Below are 18,666 nucleotides of genomic sequence, written 5' to 3'. Positions count from 1 at the left end.
TATAATATTCTTCCCTGAAAGGAAGAGCGGACTCATAGAGGGACGGAAAACTGGAAGCGCGGCAAGAACATTCCACCATAATCCTGATGGTATCACCATTCAATTGAAAGATTCCGCGTCTGAATTCCTCATGCGATAAAATCTCGTAGAAAAGAGGAATTTCTGAATCACAAAGAGGAATGGGAAGACCAGCAGATAATTGACCAAGTGAAACGATGACTTTTCTATCATCCCATTGATCAGACGAGAGACAATCAATACTAGGTGAAGTCTCATGGTTTGAATACTCAGGAACCGTCAATTTGATTCCCTTTAAGTCAAGATCATCTGTAATCCTCTTAAGTTTTGTTTCTTTACTTCTCTGGAATCCGTTACAGTATGGGAATGATTAATTAAGAAAATGAAAGTTAAGATTTATGATCAGAAAAAAGGCGAGAAAAATGATCTTGTTGATGGAAGATCAGCAGTAGCAGCAAAGAAAACAAAGTTGCAGATAGTAAAAGAGAAGAAGGTAAAAAGGAAGAAAGGGAAGCGTGGTGGAGTATATATAAAGTATTTCATCCCTCTTCCCGAGGTATCTTCTCTCACGCGCATTTATTAGAAGACCAACAGGAAGAGGCGGTTACCGGTAAAAAAGGTAAGAAATTCATAGTCGTGTCAACTGGTAAGTAAGCAAATCAACACGTGTAGAAGGTCATGCGGAAAAGCCGGAAAAAATGTCGGTGATTTAGAATATGAGGAGACGGGTTGATGCGGAAAAATAAGATTTCTCTCATCACTCCTTTCTTCTAAATGAGCGACAAAAAAAAAAAAAAAAAGGTAAAATGTGGGAACAAAATACGGCACAACTAATGGTAGCGCGGATAAATCATTTGGTAATACGCGATAATAAGTGAAGGAGTAAAGTATCACATAACCAATATAAGATCGGATATATCACATTGGCCGCGGGCGACAATAACACACTCGTTATACTTCAGTTGACCGATAGAATGATGTCACCAAGTCACACGAATTATGTGAAGACCTGCGCGGTATTTTACAAGTGGTCTGCGTGTCATTTATAAGGAAGGGTGATATTACCATCCTGACAATCCCTAAAATAAGGGTTTTATTAGTAAAGTTGTCCTCACTATGTAATTCCTGTAAAAGGAATTAGAAACGATTATAAAGAGGGAGCTTTTCTAAGAGTTGAGAAATAGAATTTAAAAGAGAGAAAAGAGTTGTTTTAATCTCCAAGTTAGGATTTTTTATTATCAAACCTGTATACTTTATATCTTTGAAATAAACACTTAGAAAATTTTACTACCATGTCTTAATATTATCAAGAAAAATTACTTGATTGTAGATTGTAGGATTTCCTGCGATTACATTATTCTCAAGGGAAGTAACTGCAACAGAATCTTCATTCACTTCAGTTGGTGAAGATTTTCTTCGATGTTTAAATGTCAATCATGTCGCCAACACCCCAACAATTCCAATCTACACCCGAAACAATGCATCGTACAAAATCATCCTTCGATTCTCCGAAACAACCTTCAGTTTCTTATCTACCTAAAAAACCAAAATTTATAGTCACACCAACCCATGAATCCCATGTCCAAGTATATGTTATTTGCTGCAAGAATCATGGTTTAGATCTAAAAGTCCAAAGTGGTGGTCATGATGCCGAAGGGCTTCTTACGTATCCAATGCTATCGTTCGTCATCGTTGACTTGATTCATTTTTGAAATGTTGATGTCGATGTTAATGATGGAAAAGTAAGACCCACGGATTTCCAGCTGCGTTTGCTCCCACAGTATGCGTTGGTGGGCATATAAGTGAGGTGGATTAGGTTCCTTGGTGCGGAAATATGGCCTTGCAGCTGATCGGGTCATTGATGCCTACATCGTGAATGCTGACGGGGAAATTCGCAACAGGAAAACTATGAGTGAAGGTTTATTTTGGGCGATTAGAGGAGGTGGAGAAGCGAGTTTCAGGGTCCTTCTCTCATGGAAAGTTTTATCTACCGATTATTCGAGGATATATTTGATATTTTGAAAAATCAGATATGAGAAGTGGTTCATTTTAAATTTGGGTGACTCTAATTTATCTTATTAATCGCCACTAAAAATGCAAGATATATTAGGGGACCTAAAATAGCCTACTGGTGTGGATTGTAGATTGATATTTGATAATCGATAATATAAATATGCACGCTAAAAATAGAGCGTGCCTCTCATTATATAAGGTTATCACACTGCTCCGATTTGAACTTCAACTGCTTCTTACGAAAAATTAATTTTTTTTTCTTTTATTTTTAAATTTTCTTTTGCAAAACTCCCCAAAGGAAGAAATTTATTGAGAAGAAAAAGAAAATGAAAATGAAAACCATCAAATGGAGGGGGACATTACTCCAGAAAACATTTCAAAATTCAAAACGATGATAAGGCAAACCTAAGCGATCTGACCCTATACTACTGGCCAAGAAAACTGGATGGGAAGGACCACCAAACAGTTTCATTCGAAGTAGCTCCATAGTTAGCAAAGGTCTGCACAACCGTTGCCTTCTCTGTAATTATGGGTGCAAACAAATTGAATACTCTTCAAAAAAAATGCATGCAATTGTTCCATCGAACTCGAAGGTGCCAAGGGGCAGTTCCTTCACCCTTGATCGCGTCCACAATCAACGTTGAATCACATTCTAACCATGCTCTTCTGTATAGTCTCTATTGCTGGAATAGCAGCCATATATTCAGCTACGACATCCCTAAGGGAACAGATATCGCACCAACCACGAAACCAGTATAGTCACGAACTATTAGACCACATCTCGACAAACCTGGATTACCTAAATTGAAAATTGAATTTGAATTGGTAGATGGTCTGGTGAGGTTACAATGAGAAAGAATATTTTGAAACTTGTAGTAAGTTTTCATCTAGGCAACTTGGTAACATGAGCACATTCCCAAGAAAAAAAATAAGGATTTTTATTGCAGCATTGTTGGTAATTTAATGCCTTAAAAGGAAATACTTGGGAGCAGTAACATGAGCACATTCCCAAGAAAAATAGATAAGGATTTTTATTGCAGCATTGTCGGTAAATTTATGCCTTAGAATAGAGACATCATATTCAGAACAATTTCCAATACTTCAGTGTAGTAGGTACTATATGTTTCTGTAAGTTCATCATATGTTGCAGTACCATGCATCCAATACTGGGGGTTTTGAGTACCTTGCTCGCGTTATTGTTATCCTCAAGGGAAGTAACTGCAACAGAATCTTCATTCACTTCAGTTGGTGAAGATTTTCTTCAATGTCTAAATGTTAATCATGTCCCCAACACCCCAACAATTCCAATCTACACCCAAAACAATGCATCGTACAGAATCATCCTTCGATTCTCCAATAGAAACTTCAGATTCTTATCTACCACAAAACCAAAATTTATAGTCACACCAACCCATGAATCCCATGTTCAAGCATCTGTTGTTTGGTGCAAGAAACATGGTTTAGACCTCAAAATCCGAAGTGGTGGTCATGATGCGGAAGGGCTGTCTTACGTATCCGATGCTCAATCGTTCGTCATCGTTGACTTGATTTATTTTCGAAATGTCACTGTCGATGTTAATGGTAGTACTGCATGGATTCAAGCTGGAGCTACCCTTGGTGAAGTTTATTATAATATCGCCAAGAAAAGTAAGACCCATGGATTTCCAGCTGGGTTTGCTCCCACAGTAGGCGTTGGTGGGCATATTGGTGGAGGGGGATTAGGTGCATTGGTGCGGAAATATGGCCTTGCAGCTGATCGAGTCATTGATGCCTACATCGTGAATGCTGACGGGAAAATTCTTAACAAGAAAAGTATGACTGAAGGTTTATTTTGGGCGATTAGAGGAGGTGGAGCAGCGAGTTTTGGGGTCGTTCTGTCATGGAAAGTTAAGTTGGTTCGCATACCAGCTACTGTAACTGTTGCCATGGTCCAGAAAACACTAGGACAAGGTGCAACAGACACTGTTCATAAATGGCAATTCATTGCTGATAGGCTCAATAAGGATGTCTTTATTGGAGTGAAGATATCTTTGGTCGGTAACAATAAGACCAACCTCGGGGACGAAAGAATAGTGCAAGCTGAATTCTCAATCTTGTTTCTCGGCAAGGGAGGTATCCCAAAACTTCTCCAACTATCTCAAGAGAACTTCCCTGAGTTGGGTTTAAAGAATAAAGATTGCTCTGAAATGACTTGGGCTGAATCTCATCTATACTTCTCTCATGAACATGGAAAACCGTTAGAATTCTTACTAGCCAGGGATGATCCGTCAACAGAGAACTTCTCCAAGTCAAAATCTGACCATGTCAAAGTCCCAATAACAAAAAATGGATTGTTAGAGCTGTGGAGAAGGTTGCTAGAACACGATGATATTACACCAACATTGATATGGACACCTTATGGCGGAAAAATGAATGAAATCTCAGTATCTGAAATTCCATTCCCACATAGACAGGGTAATATTTACAATATTCTTTACGTCGTAAGCTGGTTTGAAGACGGTGAATCAGAAAAGAATTTAGATTGGATGAGAAATTTATATGAATATATGACTCCATATGTTTCTAAGTCTCCAAGGACTGCATATCTTAACACTAGAGATCTTGACTTGGGGGAGTATGATAATGGTCAGTCTATTAGTTACTTGAAAGCTAGAGAATGGGGTAGAAAATACTTCAAGGACAACTTTGAAAGATTAGTACAAGTGAAGAGTGAAGTTGATCCTGGAAATTTCTTCAACAACAAACAAAGCATTCCTCCGATTAGAGTTATTGATTTAGGGGTTAAAAATTATTGTTCGATTTAAATATTTGCATTCTAGTTATTGTTTAATTTTTGGTGTGTGTTTGTGTGATTTTGAAACAGTTTGTTCATGGGGCATTTTGTCTTTCCATTTTATGATCATTGCTGGATTAATTAACAAAGTCAGTTAAGGGTGACGAAATCAAGAATTTATGTCCGGTTGGGCAAAGTTTTTTTTTTTTTTTTAATGCTCAATTTAATTTATGTCGGTAATGCTGTAATACTCCTTCCGTTCCAATTTAGATGATGTTGTAGAGTTTTTCACGCAGATTAAAAAACATTAAAGAGTGTAAATTTTTTCCAAACCTACCCATATTATTATCTTCCTAAAAATTTAAATCTCCTGGTTTTTTGTCTGTGGATTCTAGTATAAATTATGAATCCCCGTGTAATTCCACTTGGGATGACCAAAAATCCTAAGATTATAGAGAATAATTTGAAATTTTCAAATTAGATTAATTAGTTCTCACTTATAACAAAAACAATGAATGTAATGTTGTGATCCCAAAGCAGGGGTAAATCAGTTTGAATTTAGAGAAAACATTTAAACTCTCGTCTATTTTGGAACATACAAAAAACCCTAAAACATCATCTAAAGTGGAACGGAGAAAGTATATTTTATGTTCGTGGCGGATAACTTTAAAATGTGACGTAAAATCTGCATCACCAGTCAATTACTCTAATGTGCACGGTGATTCAAAATCTTAAAGACTGCGTCATCACCCAATTTATCTTAGTGATCAAAATTACCCGGATTACCGTAAACCTTGAGTCCTGGACTAAAAATATATCAGATTTTACACCGGCTTGCGAGAGTCTTGGCACAACCCACCATATCATAGCTATATTATCATCGTCACATGAAATGTATATCGTAACAAAATTATCATTGTCATCCAAAAACGGCCTTCTGACCCAACATTGGCACCATAGTTCAATAGTTGCATCACAATCAAAAGCCTGCACCTACAAGGCTACATCCCAAAATTTGTAGCTTGACCCAAAATGGGCTCTTTGGCTATGGGGAGGTAAAGAATAGAAGGCTGTTTTTAGGCCTATGGGGAGGTAAAGAATAGAAGGCTGTTTTTAGGCATACCTAAAAATTTCTAGGCATACCAAGTGAAGACAAAAAGGGATGTCAAATAACAAAATCAGAAAGCTCCTTAACCATTTTTTTATAATGACAAATCTGCCCTTTATGTATAGTGTTAATAATCTGGATTAGTGATTAAAATATTTGTTTAGTGAGTAAGATAATTTTTAGAATTATAAGGTTGTTTAGATGAAAACATTTGGGGGAAAAAAATCAAAGTTTTGGTTAAGAAGGAGAGAAAGAGAAGGAGAAAGTGAGAAAATTTTAATTCTTGATTCAATGGAGGAGGAGGGTCATAATTCATATAAAAAACCTAGGAAAATACATATCAACTACAACAATGATTACCAAATGGCTGATTTCTTAGATTATGAGAATGATTTTACACAAACTCAAACTCAAACTCAAGAACAAACTCAAGTTGGTGATTTTTATGAGCCAAATCCATATGATGAAGACATTGATGAGGAACCCAATGCTTCAAGTACACAGGTACACTTCTATACTATGCTTAATCTCACTTTTATAGCTCGAAATTATCAAAAGTTTGGATTTTTGCTTCATGGTTCGGCGAAACAGGTTGAGGTTCGGCTCACATATATGAGCCGAATCTACCGATTGATGAACAGTTCGGCTCACTGAATCTGTTTAATGCATGCGCTGAACCTATAATTTTCAATTCCAACCCTTTTGCTAAACACTAGTTCGGCTTATATGAAAGTTTCACAGTAAGCCGAACAACATCCTGAATAACCCGGAAAAATAATAATTACTAGTTCGGCTTATATTTCGAAAATCGTATGAGGCGAACCCCTATGCATCTCTATTTGTAACTAGGTTCAGCTTGAAATTTCATGAAATGTCATGCCAAAACGTTCATATACACTTACAGGAAGCTTTTGTGAAGAACAGTTCGGCTTATTTAATGAAAATCGTATGAGCCGAACATACCTTAAAAATCGTTTGGTACAAAATTTGTTGATTGTTCGGCAAATATTTAGAATATCGTATAAGCCGAACCTATTCCTGAGAGTTCTTGAATAAAAAATGTTAATGGTTCGGCACATATTATGATTATCGAATGCGTCGAACCCCTATACATCTCTATTTGTGACTAGGTTCGGCTTGAAATTTCATGCCGAACTGTTCATATACACTTACAGGAAGCTTTTGTGAAGAACAGTTCGGCTAAAAACGCAACTCAATTTTGAGTCGAACCAACACCGTAAACGTCATTTAATCGATGAAAAACAACAAATAGGAGATTGGGTTTGTAAAACTTACTTTCTTATCCTCATTACCGGAGTTGGAGATCCAATTGGTTCAATTTCTGGTTCAATTGGTGGTTGATTTTCAGTTTCTATACCTTCATCTTCAATTGGTTCTTCTTCTTCAATTGATGGATTATAAGACGATTTGGTTTGCCTAGTCCCTGCTTTTCTTTGTACGTTCATTACGTAGTTGAATTTAATCGACGATCAAATTTTTGCGAATCGATGATTAATCACGGTGATGAATTTTTTTTTTCGCGGGAGGGGAAGAGTTCGGCTAGAGGAGGAAGAAGAAGAGATGTTAAGGGAAACTGATTTTGATTTTTTAGAAAACTGATTTTTGATTTTTGTATTAAGGGTACATAGATAATTAAACTACCCATAGATTACCCCTTATAAGGTCACCCAAGTTAGGCATAGCATTTTGTATGCCTAGAAAGAAAATGGTATACCTAAAAACAACCTTCAAAGAATATTTAGGGTGGGGAAGATGGCAAAAATGGTCTCCAAAGCCCATATTATCGGGAAAATTCGGTTTGGAAGACGGCCCAACATGATAATCAACTACTTAAGTCACTGGCTGAGTCGATTCCATCGCTGTCTAAATTATCCTCGTGATTCAAAATCTTCCGCATGACCTATACTCTACGTTGCTACTTTGCAATATAACACATAACAATATGAGTCCAATTTTGTGCACATTTTTTTAAAAAGTGTGCACAAAATAAATCAATACTATTGGCTGTTTCAAACGGACAGTTATCTAACCATAATGTCTAAATTTATTTAGTTATTATTTTATGGTTTTTTAATATATTATGATCTAAAAATGGCAAGCATATTTAACGTCGTCATACATGTCGTAAAAGAAAATAGGTTGACAAAAGAGTTTCTTTGATTCTCAATACTTGATCAACAATCTTAGTTGTATTCTGAATCCCTTCACCGAGTCTGCAGTCAAAGTTTCTTTGATTCTCAATACATTTAACCAAGATGATCATCAGCACTAGTCTAGTATTTCACCTTTCTCTCAAAATCAAATCCAATTCATTAGAATATACTTTACTCTTCAATCCGTCATCATCGGTACTTTCAGTTCAATATGATCACAACATGGACTCACCAATAATTACTCGGCAATTTGATCCGGCCATATTGTTATCAATTGAATTCACCAAATTAGATACACGTGAATGAAAATCCAGAAATTTATCTTATTCTATCTCAACAACACAGAATGAAAGGATAGATCATCGCATTTTCTTGATTGTAATCAACAAATAAATTGTGAAGAAACAAAAAAAGAAAATTTCCATCAAATTTGTTTTCCCCTGGAAATGCGCCTTACACTTGCCGTTTATAGATTCCAATTTTAATTAAAAAACAAAAAATAAAAGGAATTCAAATATTAGATAACTGTCTGTTTGAAACAGCCAATAATATTGATTTGTTGTGCACACTCTTTAAAGGAGCCTGCACAAAATTGGACTCTAATAATATTCCATGAATGTGGGTTAAATTCTACCACGTGGCACCTAAATTTTGTCACTCACCCAAATTTTACCAGGTGACACATGATCTGCCAAAGTGATTCAACTGGGTCTGATAATAGTGGTTGTGTGAGGAAGATGAGTAGTGATGAACCTGATAATGGCTAGGGGTGAGCATCTTCTTCTGAATCCGTGGATACAATTCAGACCAACCGTATTTTCGAGGGTGAGAATCCAAACCGTTCACTAATAAGTTGGGTATAATCAATTTTTGAAACCCAACATATTATGGATTGGGCCCAGATATAACCTTGAAAATCCATTGAACACCCATAAAATGGAAGTGTTGTGTTTTTGTGTTCCACTAAACACCATAAAATGAAAGTGTTGTGTTCTTGTGTTGAGTATATTTTTGATTAATGTCACAATATTAGTGTATTATTTCCTATTTCTGTGAAAAATATTTATTAGTATATCACGATGGTTCTAATATCTCTCACTCAATATCAGGGGCGGAACCAAAAATTATAGAATGGGATGCAAAATTTGCTATGGGGTAGAAAATTTGTTTAGGAGATTTACAAAAGAAAAATAGGCTTATAAATAAACTTTTTTTGTCTAATTGGACTAAGAATGGGCTTTGGAGCCGGCTAGGAAGATTTTTACCAATAGTGCACACCCTTGCAATAGGAAGCGTCCATAGATTTTTATTACGTTAATGTACTAAGGAAAAATCTAAGGGTGTTATTCCCACCCTTTCTGCACACAACTTTACCAATATTTATAGAATTAGAATGATGAGCCTCGTTTTGTGTATATTCCTTAAAAAGTGTTCACCAGTTTATCCTAACATACTAATCATACAATTTTCTACATGCTCCATGGAAATAATGATAATAGCAACGCCACTGAGAAGGCGGATAGAAATAGTTAATGTAGGGTATTATAGAACAAACTCATTGGATTATCTCATCTAATACGTCCATCCGTGCATCCATTGGGTGCAAATCCGTTGGTTGATGGATTTGATTCAAATGTCAAATTCCAAATCCTTAATAAATTGAATTGGATGTGGATGAGACAAAAATCGGCACATAATCGATGTATGCTCACCCCTAAAATTGCTCACCCGTAGAATTTGTTTTTATACAACAAAAGCAAATTTTGAATGATGTTCTAATAGCCAATGAGTATGTGGACATCGGGATAAGGAGAAAGAGTCTAGGTATTCTATGTAAGACTGATATGGAGAAAGGCTTTTACAATATCAATTGACAATCTCTATTTAATTACAATCTTAAGGAAACATGAATGTGATAGCAAATGGATTTCATGGATAACTTGGTGTGTCTATAGCACCCATTTGTCACTTCCTATTAAAGGAAGTTCAACTGAGAAATTTAAACCTAGCAAAGGTTTGAGATAAGGAGTCTCTTTATCTCTCTATCTTTTTCATAATAGAAATTCTTTCAAAACTGATAAATGATGCGGTCGCAAGAGGTAAACTTTCTAGTTTTCAGGTGACTGAGAATAGTACAACGATCTCTCATTTACAATTTGTAGATTATACCTTAATCTTCATTGATGCAAATGTGGAGGAAGTAAGAAGACTTCTTACTATCTTGTCTGTTTTTTAAACTCTAACCGGGTTAAAATTAAACTTAGAGAATAATACTATGGGTAGTGTGTCGATCAGGCTTAATAGCTACTCATCCCGTTAGGTGTCAAGTGTGAGCCAATAATCCACACACTTGACCGCTTGACCCCGCAGAGTAAAACAGTAACACTTGGCTGCTAAACACCTTTCATATTTGAACTCTTTAGAGGATGGTTTCATTGACCTTTTTCTTTTTTAATCATTGTGGGTACATGACAGTGCTGTATTAGCTTTGCAGAAACATTTGAGGAAGAAGCTCGGGACCTCAGCGGGGAGGCTTTTTCTGGTTTATCAGTTGTATGATCGTTTCACCAGGCTGTTGGAAAGTACTGAGGTTGCTGAGGATTCGGGAGATCCAAGAGCCATTGATGAGTTAATTGACGTGACACTTGGAGAGAGTGCTTCCAAGGTATCAAAGCTCTCTAACTATATGCGCATCCTTGCCAGCAGGGTGCTTGGCCTTCTAGCTAAGGCTGGTGGAACAATGATTGCAGATGAAGTGGAGTGTCAGGTTGGTTCTTACATGTTAGTTGTTTGTGGTTCTTATTTGGTGCCGACTCTTTTATGTCTTCAATGTGTAGTTCAATGAGATCAGTCTTATATGGTAAACACTGAATCAAGTTATCACATTTAGTTGTGTTTCTGGCCACTATTTTTTTTTTCTTCTTTTTTTTGCATTATTGGAGATTTGCATAAGATTTGATTTTTCCTAGAATGATAGTTGAATTCAATAGTCATTCCTTTTTTCTTTCTTTTTGAATTTAGCAGGCATTCCTTGAAGTCAAAATTTGCATAGAATTTTGAAGTCAAAATTTGCATAGAATTTTGAAGTCGGGGTCTAATAGTTGTTCTAGTCGGTGATTGTACAGTATGGTTGTGTTAACCTAGAGGATTCTCTGTCAAGTCGTGAAATATATGCACAAATTGCTTAGAACCTGACCACTTCCTGTCTGCCCGCGATCCCAAGAAGAACTTTGAATGATCACTATAGCAAAAAACTTATTCAGACATATAGTGTATTTCCAAATCAGATGGAGACAAGTGATGTCGGCTAACATTAAATCCAGATTGTGTTGTTGTGCTTAACAATACTGCACTGAATAGAATAGCCGTGGAGCGTCTTCGTTTATCAAATCCTACATTTGCACAAACAAATTCCTTGGTTCTACTGTGATGTCAGCAAGTACAACCACCCTACGATATCCGGGATATATGAATAATGACTTGGTCGGACTACTTACATCCTTAATCCCAACACCAAGATGCCATTTCTTGTGACTGGATATACACCACTTAGAGTGGAGCGTCAGGTTATTTCTAATCCTCAAGTTCCCTTTTTTAAGTGTGCAATTATGGGTAAGGAACACTTAGGTTACCAATGAATCTCTCCCATTTTGTAGCAATTATGTTTTGAAACGTAATTTTAACTTGAAACTACTGAAGGCCCATTCTAAGGTCCCTGCCGTAGGTAGAGATTATTTGTTTCGCAATCCTTTGAGTTTAGACCTTTATCTGCAATGAAATTGTCTAGCATTAGCTTTAAATGTAGCATGTAATTACTTTCAAAGTCCTAATAAAAGGTAACTAGTCTGTAATCCCTGTGACACTTTCGTTTAAGAAATATATAAATGAAACAACATGCTAACAATTCAACATAAGAACAATGCTAGCCCTAATATATGGTTTATATGGGAAAGTTTTTAGAAGACAAGTTTTAGAGTGCCATAAAGGATAGCTTTTCAGAAAATAAGTTTAGCGTGGGGCTGCTGTCATTATGTGGGTACTTGATATTGGTAAAACTTAATGTGCATCTATAGTAACCGAGAGATGAGAAAAACTGGTTTCTGTTTGGCACTAGGAATTTTGCCGTACCCATTATGGTGTATATAGGAAGAATAAGGGAAGTCTCAAAACCATCGTAGAGGTCGATCTGGGCGCTGCTCCAGAGTGTGGAGGATGAGCTTGCTCTCTTGCTAATTTTCCTAAACCACAATAACTTACTTACTTGAGAATTGTTGAGAAACGCTATCACCTTCCTTTTTCTTTTTCTTCTTTTACATTTTTGTTTTTCCTATGTTTTTTTTTCTTAGAAGTATAAATGCCATCTAATAAAAGTTGTTCTAATGGTCTGATGCTGATACTTCTTTTATTGGCAGGCTAATGTGATCTGCAAAACTACACTACTAGACGTTATGAGAAGACTTCTGCAGGCAAGATCACCATGCTGATTGAAATGCTTGCATAACTTTCCTATTTCTATGAACCTGCTTCTAAAACGGATGACATGGTTTTGCAGACCAAGAATATTATGCTCGAACTAAGGAAGCTAGTCAAGCAAAATATATATCAATATTAAATATCATTCAAGGAGAAGTAGACCCAATTCAGGTAATATTTTGTTGCAAAACCTCTTATTTAATCACCCAAATTTCATCTTTGTATCTCATATTCTCATGATAAGTAATTCATTATATAGAAGTAAATTACTGATTGAACTTCTCTCTAGACTTTCCCTTTCTAAGAAGTTCATAGCTTATGTGCTGTTTGAAACATCACATTTGTCAGTTTTCTGCTTGGCAGTGGTTGTTCATTCAAATTCTTATTATTGTGGAATTGGTTCAAGAAGACAAAACGAATGGGAATGTCACTTCCGTACACCCCTTTTCGTCTAGTCTAGAAGAGTCAACATCTTGGTTATGAAGTCTTCTTGTAAATATTAGCATAGGATTTAGCCTTTGGTGTTTGAATTAGGCACCTTAGTCCTGGAGTCAAAAGTAGGGATAACAAGCATTCATGATTGATATGGTCAAGCAAGCATGATGGTGTATTTATTATTCATAAGTTATAAAGTGAACTAGTTTGAGGCTTTGAGCATTGAAGTTCAGAAATGACTACTTTTGGCACTGAAGTCAAACCTTCAATCACTTCCGCCACATTCTCTCTTGATCAAATCAAACAAGTCAAAGCAAGACTTGTTGGGGTAAGTAAGCTTTTTGTTACAACAAAGTGATTTTCGCAATACACAAGCTTTTAGTTCCGTTACATAATATTGTATGATTTTCTTCTTCTTCGCAGACAATTACTGATGTGATCGTCAGTGTCATATGGAAGCATCAAGCAAAGGCTTTAGGAGTCGCTCAACACTACAGAAATAACTAGGTATCAAACAGTTCAACAGATGACACAACCAGACTAAAGCTCCATTGGGAAACAGTTTTGGCTTTTCACTTGTGCCAATAATTCCTGAGATGATTAACACAGAGACAGGTGAGTTTGTTTCCGAAGCTACACAAATAGTTCAGTTGCTGTTTCTCTTTTGCATGCTGGATGGGTTTGGGCCTACCCAAGCAAACTCACTCCACTAGAATCATTTTGACATTACATGTGTTCGTATTATTTCCTATGTTGAATGATGAACTTCTTTGAGATTAGATCATTCAATGGGGATTTCTTGAAAAATTGGAGCTGTGCTCACTATTGTTGTTAAGAAAGCATCCTCATAGGAACCAGAGGTTACGAAATGCTGGTACACAGTACCGTTAATATGGTCAATAGTTAGGATGAGTTCATCCTGAGTTCATTGGGAAAGCACTTGTTGGTAAGAGACACAAGGTTCAATTGGCTACTAAGTTTGCTTGTAGCTTTGAAGATGGTGGGAGGGTGTCGATCCGTGGGGATCCTGAGTATGTTAGAGCTGCTTGCGAAGCTAGTCTGAAGAGACTTCAGGTTGATTATATTGATCTTTATTATCAGCATAGAACAGACACCAAGGTTCCCATTGAAGTTACAGTATGTTTTCCTCAAAACCTTATTCTCTTTAGTTTCTCTTTGTTTTTCAATTTTCAGTGGTGATGAATCCTAAATATTAAGTTGTTTTCTTGTATTAATGAAAGATGATGGAACTGAAAAAACTCGTTGATGAGGGGAAGATCAGATACATAGGTTTGTCCGAGGCGTCGGCTTCAACTATTAGAAGAGCACATGCTGTTCATCCAATAACAGCAGTGCAATTGGAATGGTCATTGTGGTCGAGGGATGCAGAGGAAGACATTATCCCTACCTGTAGGTGAGACACTCATATTTTACATTCAAAATCATTTATTGTGAGATATTTTGTAAGTTTAGAGCATCTCCAATGCAAATCACAAAAAAGATAAAAATAAAAGAACTCTTTATCTAATAATTTTTATTTGAATTTAGAGATAAAATGGTGACGTGGATTTAAGATCCAGGGTCTTATTTAAATTTTCTCCATTTCTCCCGTTTAACCATGTCATCTAAATTTATAACCTTCACCCTTATGTTGGAGATGAAAATTTTGGTGAAAAATTTCTTAAATCCTAGGTGGCATGCAATTTTAAGACCATTATCCCTTGTATTGGATATGCTCTTATCAAGCTAATGATGTTTCCTTTCCTACGCTGCTAGAGAACTTGGAATCGGAATCGTTACATACAGTCCTCTGGGAAGAGGCTTCTTTTCTTCCGGGGCAAAGTTGGTTGACAATCTGGCTGATAACGACATGCGAAAGGTCTGCTAGCTCTATCTCTTATCCCATGCTTTAGGTTAGCACTTAAGTTGATTATTTTTCAAGTACAAAGATTTGTTTGCCTAATATGACTCCTCATGCACAAAATGTGTTGGATTTATCGTAGAATCTGCCAAGGTTTCAACCAGAGAATCTAGAGCAGAACAAACATATATTTGAGAGGGTAAATGACTTGGCTCAAAAGAAAGGATGCAGCCCGTCCCAACTTGCATTGGCGTGGGTACATCATCAAGGAACTGATGTTTGTCCAATACCAGGCACAACAAAGATTGAAAACCTAAATCAAAATGTAGGAGCTTTGGCAGTGAAACTAACTGAAACAGAACTGGCAGAACTCGAATCTCTTGCTTCTGATGAAGATGCAGTGAAGGGTGAAAGACATTCAGCAATGAAGTCGACCTGGAAGTACTCAGAGACACCTAGCATGTCCTCTTGGAAAAATGAATAGTTTGTTTCTGGATTCAACTTTGCATTGTATGGAAAAATAAGAGATGTGTATGTGCCCTAATTTGTTTGGTTGGTCTTGGCGTTTTTCTTTGTTATGCACTCTACAAATAATTCCCAAACAAGGTGTAATTGGGCAGACTTCTAAAGCTAGTAATTAACTTTTTTGGGGTAAGAAGAGTTATAACAACAGGAAAATAGTTAAACCTTACATATCTAGGGAAAGCTCTTCCTGTACAACACTAGACGAACAAAATCTAGAGACAAGTGAACAAAATCCAGGTGGCCTGTCAATAGACACACAAGATATACATTCATTAGCAGCAAAGTTACCCTCCCTATAGCGATGATAAAAGTGGACCTGGACAAAATCTAGAGACAAGTGAAGAAAATATCTCGCAAAAGACCTTACAAAACCAAGTATTTCCGACAACTAAGGTGAAGTGCTTACCGTAAATAACTTCCGGCAATTAAATTTTGCTTCCAGTGTCTCTTGCCAGTTGCATTCCATTTTCAACTGATCATGATTCAGCAACATTAGTAGAGTTTTAGTGAATGTCCTTCACGAAAGCAGCGGTAAAATGCCCATCATCACCGCACAAAATTCCTTTAATACCGGCATTGCCTGCATCATTCAAAGCTCCGTAGACAGATAGACATCAGTCTGAAAAAGTCATCATTAGTCATTATATCGTCAGCCTTATTTACAGACCTGTGGACATATTTAAATGCAACTTCAGTAAAAAATTTGATGAGACTAGAGGTAATGTGAGGTTAAGGAAAGATCAAAACGTATGAACTTGAAAATGAGGTAGTGTACTTACTTTTGCAATCTTTCACCAGAAGTTTGCAACTCTGGATGGATTGTTTGCCGCCTCTTCCTGCATCCACCTGTCGTGACACTCTCACAACAAGTATCATTGTCGTCTTCTTCTTGTTCACTAGTTGTGGTCTGTGCATGATTCCTCTTTCGTCCAAGAGATGTAGTCTCCCTTTGATTCTCCTCGAACTGAGAAGACTCTTCCAACAGCTCTGGGGTAACCCCAGGAAAAAAAATTTGAACGCCTTTAGAAGGTTGACAACCTTTTGCATGTTTTCCTTCATGCCACGCTGCCGTTCCTTAAGCTTGTTTTTAGCAACTTTTCCAACTTATTTTCAATCTGAGTCTTTTTCAGCTTCATGTCTTTGTGAAAAGCCCTTTCTGTGTTTCTTAATTCTTTTCCCATTTCTTCTCACTGGTTTTGAATACTTTCCTCCAACTCCCTTTTCCTCAGCTCAAATCAAGTAGCACATCTTCACGCTCAGTGCGACAAGTTTCAGACATAGCTGATCACTCATGGTCCAATCTTTCCCTCTCCTCCCTGACCTGTTTGAGCTCTTCAGCACTCTCAATTTTCTTTCCATCCACTACTTCCCGTTACTGTTCAATATCCTCTTTGTCCTGATTCAGACCCTTACGCTCCTTCATGAAATATTCTTCTTCATGGTTGCACTTAGCTATCTCATGCTTCACTTCTGATTTGAAGCGCAAACACTCTATCCTCCTCTCTTCTTCAGTTAATTTGAGCTTTTTTTCCTCTTCACACGGCCACAATTGTTCCTCCTTAACCTTAGGCCACGTTCTTCTCAAGATCAGACCTCATATTCTGCATATTTTCTTTATCGGCAACCAATTGCTTCTTTATCTTGTCCAAGTCTTTTTCCTGAGATTTGACAGAGTTCTCTTTATCTTTCACTTTTTCCCACTTAAAATCAAGGTCTACTGCCTTGTTCCGTCTTCCTATCTCTTCTTCCATGCGGTGGATTTCAGCTTGTCTTTGCTCCACTGCAACAACCTTGCTTTTCAATTTCTCATCCAGAAATAGATTTACGTTGCTGGTTGAATTCTTCTCTTTGTTTAGCAATAGCTGCTTCATTCATTTCACGTCTGGAAAGAACAAATCAAAGTTGAGACACAAATGCTAAGAAGAAAATGTGTGCAAGAACAATCATGATATTGAATAAATTAGGGACATGAAGTGAATGACATACTCTGCATTTCACGACTGCCGCTCACTTCGAACTCCACTTGTTTCAGTTTCTTTTCAATTTCAGAACTCTTTCGAGTAGCTTCAGCCAATTTCAATTTCTCGTTACATTTTTCCACTACAAAATTTGAGATGAGATGATTGGATTTTATCAGATTGTAGAGTCCAATTTTTGTTTTCGATCAAAAGAAGCTGAATGCACATTGAAACAGAAAATGATAAGAATCTTGTAACATGATATACAACACAACACCTATTCTACTGTATATCATTTCAGTTCCATCATTACTGACGACATAATTATGTATGTAATTAAGAAATTGTAACCTAAGTTTTCTCCAATTTTTTGTAGAAATAAGAACCCTAAATAGTTTCGAGAGAGAGAAAAGGAAAAGTTAATCCTTGCTAGAAATTTGAAGACAAACAGTAGAAGAAGCCCTAATTTAAGTAATTGAAAGAGGAAAACAATTATTTGTAGATTCTTCTGTAACTTGTTTGTTCCTTTCGGGATCATCCGAGTATCGACTGTATTCTTTCATTCTTTTACATAATAGTATTATCGTTTTGTTGATAAAAAAGAGGAAAACAATCCAAAAATACCTCAATCTCAAGTTCCGTGATCATTTTCTCCCAATGAGCTTCTTCATCTAACAACCTCGCGTCTTCTTAAACACCACCACCACCATCACCACCCTTCTGTGACAAATTGGTGTTCTGATTCGAAAAACATAAACGAAGCATTGAGGGGAATTTTTATATTTTCTCAGCCAAAAACTTCACCTCTTTAGGATTCAGCCGGAGTTAAAACAGAGGAACAAAGATCTCATAAAAATGTTAAAACAGGTGTTAACTTCGTATTAACACCTGGTTCAAAAGCCATCGTAGAAATGGAGGGATGAATGGGGATGTTCTCTGCAGTATTGTCAGTGGGCACATCTAGAAAGCAAAATGTGACCTTATCCCTAGTGTAGTTGCATAAAATCGTACGACCACGTCCATACAAGAATCTAACCGTATTATAGGAGATAATGGTAAAATCGATTGTTTATTTAATCAAACTTCTAATTGGTTACAAAGACATACATGTAGGGTTGTCAATGGATACCCATTACCCGGACTCGGAACCGGATTCGGTATATTTGGGTCCGGTTTTGAGTCCTAAAATTGGACCCAGGAGTAATTAACCGATTGGACCCAAATTTAAACAGGTAATACCCATTGGATACCCGCGGGTATCGCGTACCCGTTTAATCATTTTTTTATTCATGATTTTAGAAAAATTACAAATATTTTGCTAGTTTTAG

General features: G+C 36.7%; 2 protein-coding genes across 2 annotated transcripts; both read left to right on the top strand.

Moving 5' to 3' along the window:
• The first annotated feature begins 2,276 nt into the window (after positions 1-2,276).
• Positions 2,277-4,968, top strand: LOC113277234 (berberine bridge enzyme-like 22). The gene has a single exon (XM_026526377.1). The coding sequence runs from the start codon at positions 3,186-3,188 to the stop codon at positions 4,833-4,835; it is 1,650 nt and encodes a 549-aa protein (XP_026382162.1). The 5' UTR covers positions 2,277-3,185; the 3' UTR covers positions 4,836-4,968.
• Positions 4,969-10,170: 5,202 nt separating this feature from the next.
• LOC113278688 (probable aldo-keto reductase 2) lies at positions 10,171-15,767 on the top strand. The gene is made up of 7 exons (XM_026527456.1): positions 10,171-10,205; positions 10,562-10,853; positions 12,499-12,552; positions 13,919-14,131; positions 14,236-14,408; positions 14,771-14,873; positions 14,998-15,767. The coding sequence occupies exons 1-7, from the start codon at positions 10,171-10,173 to the stop codon at positions 15,337-15,339; spliced, it is 1,212 nt and encodes a 403-aa protein (XP_026383241.1). The 3' UTR covers positions 15,340-15,767.
• The last annotated feature ends 2,899 nt before the right edge of the window (positions 15,768-18,666 follow it).

Source organism: Papaver somniferum, chromosome 5 (genome assembly GCF_003573695.1).
Source record: "Papaver somniferum cultivar HN1 chromosome 5, ASM357369v1, whole genome shotgun sequence".
NCBI lineage: Eukaryota > Viridiplantae > Streptophyta > Magnoliopsida > Ranunculales > Papaveraceae > Papaver > Papaver somniferum.
The sequence above is the reverse complement of the archived record's forward strand: the minus strand, read 5'-3'. Positions and strand labels throughout refer to the sequence as shown.

What these genes read in the sequence shown, in the direction of transcription:
- LOC113277234 (XM_026526377.1), top strand. Translation starts at nt 3,186, where the DNA reads ATGCATCCAATACTGGGGGTTTTGAGTACCTTGCTCGCGTTATTGTTA.
- LOC113278688 (XM_026527456.1), top strand. Translation starts at nt 10,171, where the DNA reads ATGCGGTCGCAAGAGGTAAACTTTCTAGTTTTCAG. An exon ending in TTATGAGAAGACTTCTGCAG is followed by an intron (nt 12,553 to 13,918) that starts GCAAGATCACCA and finishes GTTCATCCTGAG; the next exon opens with TTCATTGGGAAAGCACTTGT. An exon ending in CTGATAACGACATGCGAAAG is followed by an intron (nt 14,874 to 14,997) that starts GTCTGCTAGCTC and finishes GATTTATCGTAG; the next exon opens with AATCTGCCAAGGTTTCAACC.